Source organism: Alosa sapidissima, chromosome 1, assembly GCF_018492685.1.
Source record: "Alosa sapidissima isolate fAloSap1 chromosome 1, fAloSap1.pri, whole genome shotgun sequence".
NCBI lineage: Eukaryota > Metazoa > Chordata > Actinopteri > Clupeiformes > Clupeidae > Alosa > Alosa sapidissima.
In genome coordinates, this window is record NC_055957.1 from 20,884,965 (window position 1) to 20,890,964 (window position 6,000).

At 38.6% G+C, this 6,000-nt stretch overlaps 1 protein-coding gene across 1 annotated transcript in view; it reads left to right on the plus strand.

Annotated features, from left to right (window-relative positions):
• LOC121715629 (butyrophilin subfamily 1 member A1-like) overlaps positions 1-5,308 on the plus strand; it is a 28,079-nt gene extending 22,771 nt beyond the window's left edge. The window contains exons 8-13 of the mRNA XM_042101502.1: positions 3,833-3,862; positions 3,990-4,010; positions 4,110-4,166; positions 4,248-4,298; positions 4,376-4,402; positions 4,487-5,308. Coding sequence (XP_041957436.1) covers positions 3,833-3,862; positions 3,990-4,010; positions 4,110-4,166; positions 4,248-4,298; positions 4,376-4,402; positions 4,487-5,151 — 851 coding nt within the window. The 3' untranslated portion in view covers positions 5,152-5,308. The remainder of the gene's footprint in view (positions 1-3,832; positions 3,863-3,989; positions 4,011-4,109; positions 4,167-4,247; positions 4,299-4,375; positions 4,403-4,486) is intronic.
• Positions 5,309-6,000: the final 692 nt, after the last annotated feature.

Genomic DNA, 6,000 nt, shown 5'->3' on the forward strand with positions numbered 1-6,000 from the left:
CATGCAAACTAGTGAGACTTCAATTGTTCCACTAGTTAACTAGTGGACAAAAACGGTCAGCTTTTTTCTCTTTTTAGGTGTAACTAGTTAACTAGAGAACAAAATATACATGCCACTAGTTAACTAGTAAGGCCTACAACACCCTCACTAGTAAACTAGAGGGTATTTTTGCCTTTACATGTTAACAAGTGACCATTTTGGCATCTCACTAGTTAACTAGTGGGGCTGAAATAGCCTTCACCAGTTAACTAGTGGGCGTTTTGGAGCACACTAGTAAACTAGTGACACTTTTTGCACCTCACTAGTTAACTAGTCGAATGGAAATTGCCATCACTAGTTTACTAGTGGGTGTTTTGGTGCACACTAGTAAACTAGTGACACTTTTTAGACCTCACTAGTTAACTAGTGGGCATTTGTGTCTTAACTAGTTAACTAGTGAGCAGTTCTGCCTTCACTAGTTTACATGTAAGTGTCACATTGAAGCCACTAGTTTACTAGTTAAAGTTCCTTTGGCCAGCATGTTAACTTGTGTGCCACATGCAAATGTTGTGGATGGGATTTTGTGAAATTCTGCAGTGTGATTGGTTGTCATGTTCTATTTGGACATAGGGAGCCAATTAGAAAGCCTCAATTTCCAGAGTTCTCCGCCTCCTAATTTTAATTCTGCACCACTAGCTGACTAGTGTGAATTTAGGCTTCAACTAGTTTACTAGTATACATTTATGACCTCACTAGTTAACTAGTTTGGATAAAGGATGCATCAACTAGTTAACTAGTGAGCCTGCTGCCATCACCTAGCTAGCTAGTAAGCCATTTATGGTTTAATAGTTAACTAGTGACATTGACCTACTCCAACTAGTTAACTGGTGAGGAGTTTTGCCTTCACTAGTAAACATGTGCACATTTTTGGCTGTCACTAGTTAACTAGTGAGACCCAAAAGCCTTCAACTAGATGACTGGTATGCATTTTGGCCTTTACTAGTTAACTAGTGGACATTTCTGGCTCTCACTAGTTAACTAGTGAAGCTAATATGTGTTCACTAGTTAACTAGTTGACAAAAATGGCTTAGATGTTGGCCTGATATCAAGATATCAGAATAAATGCCCAAGCGGCTGGCCAAATTACATAGAAGTTAACAAGTGTGAATTTGACATTCAGTAGTCAGCTAGTAAACATTTTTGTACCTTACTAGTTGACTAGTAAAATATAGAAGTCTTTAAACTAGTTAACTAGTGCACATTCCAGTGTCCACTAGTTAACTAGTGAACATGCTGAGCATTACTAGTTAACTAGTAAGATATGAAACAAATGAACTAGTTAACTAGAGAGAATTTGGGCCTTACTAGTTAACTAGTGAGCATTTTGGCTGTCACTAGTTAACTAGTTCACACAGAAATGGCTCACTAGTTAACTAGTGGACAGAAATGGCTTGCATGTACATGACAATTATGCCTGATATCAAGATATCTGAATAAATGCTCAATTGGCTTGCCATATGACACTGTCATGAACATGTTATAAACAAGTCATAAACGTTTATGATATAACGCTTCTGTTATTAAGTGACATTCAGTTTTTGTCATAACAAGTTAGGAAATTAGAATTAAAATTTGTTTTGGTGAGTGGTTGTTTGGACCATTATGCAATGGCCAGTTGTCCCCGCCCCACTAATCCCATCTAAAAGTCAAATAAATTAAATAAAACAGAATAAAATAAAAGTTAAAAGGAAATAAAAGAGAGGAGCTGTAAAAAAGACACAGAGTGGTTTAAAACTTTAATTTAATTTTTCATTAAGACCTTGTGGGTGTAGTGTTTGAAGTTTTAAAATCCACAATCTCTCTGCTCTTTTCCTCTGTAAAATTGTCCAGCCTGGGTTCCCTTCAAGGCCACAGACCCTCAAATGTGTGATGTTGTGGAAATGTGTGACGAGATAAGTGTTGAGTGTATTTTTATGTATGTTGTGCAGATGTTGTTTGAGGCGTATGCGAAGTGTATGTCCAGTTTCCCCGATGTACAACATGTGACAGTGAGTGCAGGTGATAGCATATACTAAGTTGGGAGTGTCTAAGTTTAGTGGATTAGTGGGTGCAGAACAGTGACTATGAATATTGGTGTGGTGAAGGTGTTGTATGCCGTGTGAGTAGGTGCCAATAAGGGGCAGGAGATGGGGTGGGTCAGGGTTGGGGTTAGGAAGAGGGTTGGGGTTAGGGTTAGGAAAAGGGTTGGGGTTAGGGTTAGGCAAAGGGTTGGGGTTGGGGTTAAGGTTAGGAAAGGGGTAGGGGTTAGAGTCAGGGTTAAGGTTAGGAAAAGGGTTAGGATTAGGATCTGGGTCTGGGTTGGGGTCCGGGTTGGGGTTAAGAGGAAGGTCTGGTGTGGGAGTGGGTGATGGGCAAGTGTTTGGGGTGTATGAGTGAGTAGGAGCAAGGCCGGCCAAAGTCAAGTGCTTAATGTGGCGGAGGAAACGTTTAGAATAGTGCCTCTTACGGAGGGCTTGAAAGAGTTGTTGTATGGCATAGTGAAGGTCTGTGGGATAGGAGCAGATGCGATGAAAGCGGATTATTTGTGATTTAACTATGGATCTAAACGTGTGTTTTGGGTGATTACTGTGCTTGTGCAAAAGTGAGTGAGTGTCCGTGGGTTTAAAATAAACTTTGGAGCTAAAAGTTTTATGTGTAGGTGAAATAGGGGTGAAAAAGATGGTAGTGTCTAGAAAATTAATTTGGTGAGGGTCAATAGTGGCCTTAAGTGAGATGGATGGGTGATGTGAGTTTAAGGTGTCTAAAAAAGTGTTGAAATCCTGTAGGGGGTGTGGCCAAGCTCCAATGATGTCATCCAGATACCGAAAATAAAAAGTGGGTTGAAGGGGGCACTTGGCTAGGGCGGCCTGCTCCCACTCACTCATGTAACAAGTTAGGGTTAGGTTTAGGGTTAGGGTTAGGTTTCATGTGTCATGACCGTGTCATGTGTTCATGACAGTGTCATGACACTCTTATGTCGATACTGTCAAGTAAAGTTTTACAATATATTTTCATAAATAATCATGGCATAAATAACGCCTAAATCACACCAGTCTCTCACACATAAATCTCAATGAGCAAATAATACACACAGCACTGCAAACGTGAAACAAGGCAGGTTGGGGGCAAGGAAACCCTTACGATATGGCATACAAACACAATTAAAACCGCATACTTTAAATATGTATGTATGTATGTTTAAATATAAACATAATATAAGCAACAGCAGAAAACATCTACATTTACGCAGGCGGGAAGTGCAAGGGTTGGGAAAATGCGCTGCCTGCCACCTCTTCAACTAGCCTACAGCGGCACTAATTATTAGGCTAAATGATCTGCGCTAGGCTACACACAATGATATCCAACTTCATAGCTCATCAACTCAGCGTTAATGCCGTGCTCGTGGCGTGCTCTCCCGACTCACACATTTCCCAGACAAAGCGGCCGCCTGCCACCTGAATCTTCAGTCCTTCTAAAAAGAGCGTTCATCAACACACCTCCCACACACTTCGGTGACGTCATGACGTAACGTTCATTAATTTTAACAAAGGAAGAGTTGTTCAATCATAAAACCTGGACACAATGACATTACACAAAATTAGGACACTCATGTCAAAAATGAAAATAATAAAACAATATCAAAATCATATCACCACAACAAAACAACCTTCCACTAGACGCCTTTTACAAGTAAATGAGTGTTTATAATGATAAAGAGTTTACAGGGATTTGTGGAACACTTCTAAACAAATAGTGTAGTTTTACATTATATTATAAATAAATGTGTGTGTTTCTCTATCTGTTTTGACTGAAGATGGAGAGAGGCCCACATGTGCTGGGGCAGGTACTATTGATGTTGTTCTGTTCTTGTTTGTGTATTTGTTGCTGTTATTACTCAACATTTGGAATGTGCAGTTATGTGCATGTCACAATCCAACTGTTTATCCAATAATTTGATCTTTTCCTTGCAGAAGAGTCTTTACCACTTAAAGGTATTTAATCTTAAACCATTGTGCGGTGGATATAACTTGTCTGCTTCAACAAAACATTACTGAGTTGTCACCGCAACATCACTCTTCTGATTTTAAAAGATAAAATGGAAGGGAAGCTGAAAACTGCAGACAAAGAAACAAACACAGCAGTGACAGGTAAATACCCACCAAGTTTATTTCAAATGTGTACGGCATTACATTACATTACATCTTTACAAATATCTCTTTCATACCCAGAATGGGCAGAGAAGGACACAAACACGAATGATTCCATCCTTCTGACACCAGGTATCATCTGACTATTTAACTGTTTAGTTAATACATGAATTGAAATTCAAAAAGTAAATGTTGGTTTTGCATTTCAGAATGGGACTTATTGAAATCACATACAGGTAAATTCCTCTGTATGACCATTTCAGTTTAAATATATTGAGAATACAGTATGTGTATTATCATCACTGTGATACTTGTTTCAGTTAAGAACATCAGTCTGGACACTAGCACTGTCTCTCCCTTTCTGGAGTTGAGAGATTTGGGAAAAGGAAACACAGAAGTGAGCTGTCCTGATCCTCTGAAAGCCCAGGGCCATGGGAACAGGTGTCCCCATGTTCTGTGTAAAGAGAGATTCAGATCAGGAAAGCACTGCTGGGGGGTGAAGATTTGGAAAGAAGGAAAAAATATTGAAGCTAAGATTGACTCTGACAAAATAATAAAACAGAAGCAGTCGTGGTATGTGGGGGTGTGCAGTGACACAGCAGAGCGAACACTCAGAGTCCCTTTAACCCCAATGAATGGCTTCTGGGTTCTTCAGTATGAGAAAGGAACTGGACTCTTTGCCAACTCTGACCCTCCAACTCCAGTGCAGGTGGCAACAATGTTTAGAAGGCTGGGAATGTTTCTGGACTGTGACAAACACACTCTGTCCTTTTACAATGTGGACACTAAATTACACTTGTGCACCTTTGAGAATGTGAGAGCTGCCAATGTCAACCTTAAATCACAGTGCACCTCTAAGAATGAGAGACCTCCCAACAGCCTGATTCCTCTGATTAGTCCTGGAGTCAGAGACTCTTTGGTCATGAAGATATGTGCAGATGTAGAGGGACGCAGTTCCGCAGTTCCGCCACCTCAGATAAATTAATAATAAATATGCTATGGCGGGCCCGAGCACCTAAAAGAACTACAGATGAACAGGTTATGATGGTTATTGTTATTGTAGTGATGCACATTTCCTAATTGAGTTTTACGAAATGAGTCAAAGGACAACTTGCCTCATATTCCCATTTTCTACTTTATTTCAACAGTTTATAATACAGACTCTTAAACATTATATAAACAATACATGTCATTAGTGATGTATTATGAGAACTTTCTATTTGGTATAGAAATGTCATTTTCTACAGCACTGATTATTGAGATAAGGGACAAAAGTACTTTTGAAAAGTGACAAACAAAAAATCAATACTACATTAATTTGAATTGGATATCTTCATAAACATAGGTCTCATCTATCATGCCTGAAAAGGAACAGGATTTTATTTAACCACTTTTTATAAAAATTGACATTTAATGACTTAGTAACTTGTCATTTGTCAACTCCGACACATGAAAATATGTTTTTTTTTGTGTGTGTTTGATATATTCAACAACACTGTAAAGTCTTTAAGTGTGTAGAAATGGTGTGCCTTAGTAAGGTTTAGTGATACATTGCCATTTTACATTGTTTTGGAATAAGACATTTTAAATTACCTTAATTTAGTTTACCATTTTATAATTTTTAATATACAATAAGTGGTTTTGTGCACACAAGACACTGATGCATGTAGATAAGTTGATGTTTTAAATGTACTGTATTAACACACAATATTGAACAAAAGAAACATAAATTTTTTTATAAAAATGAAAAACCTCCATCTTACGGTGTTGACACACAACTGACGGTGTTGACACACAATTGACGGTGTTGACAAACTAATCGAGAATCAAACTA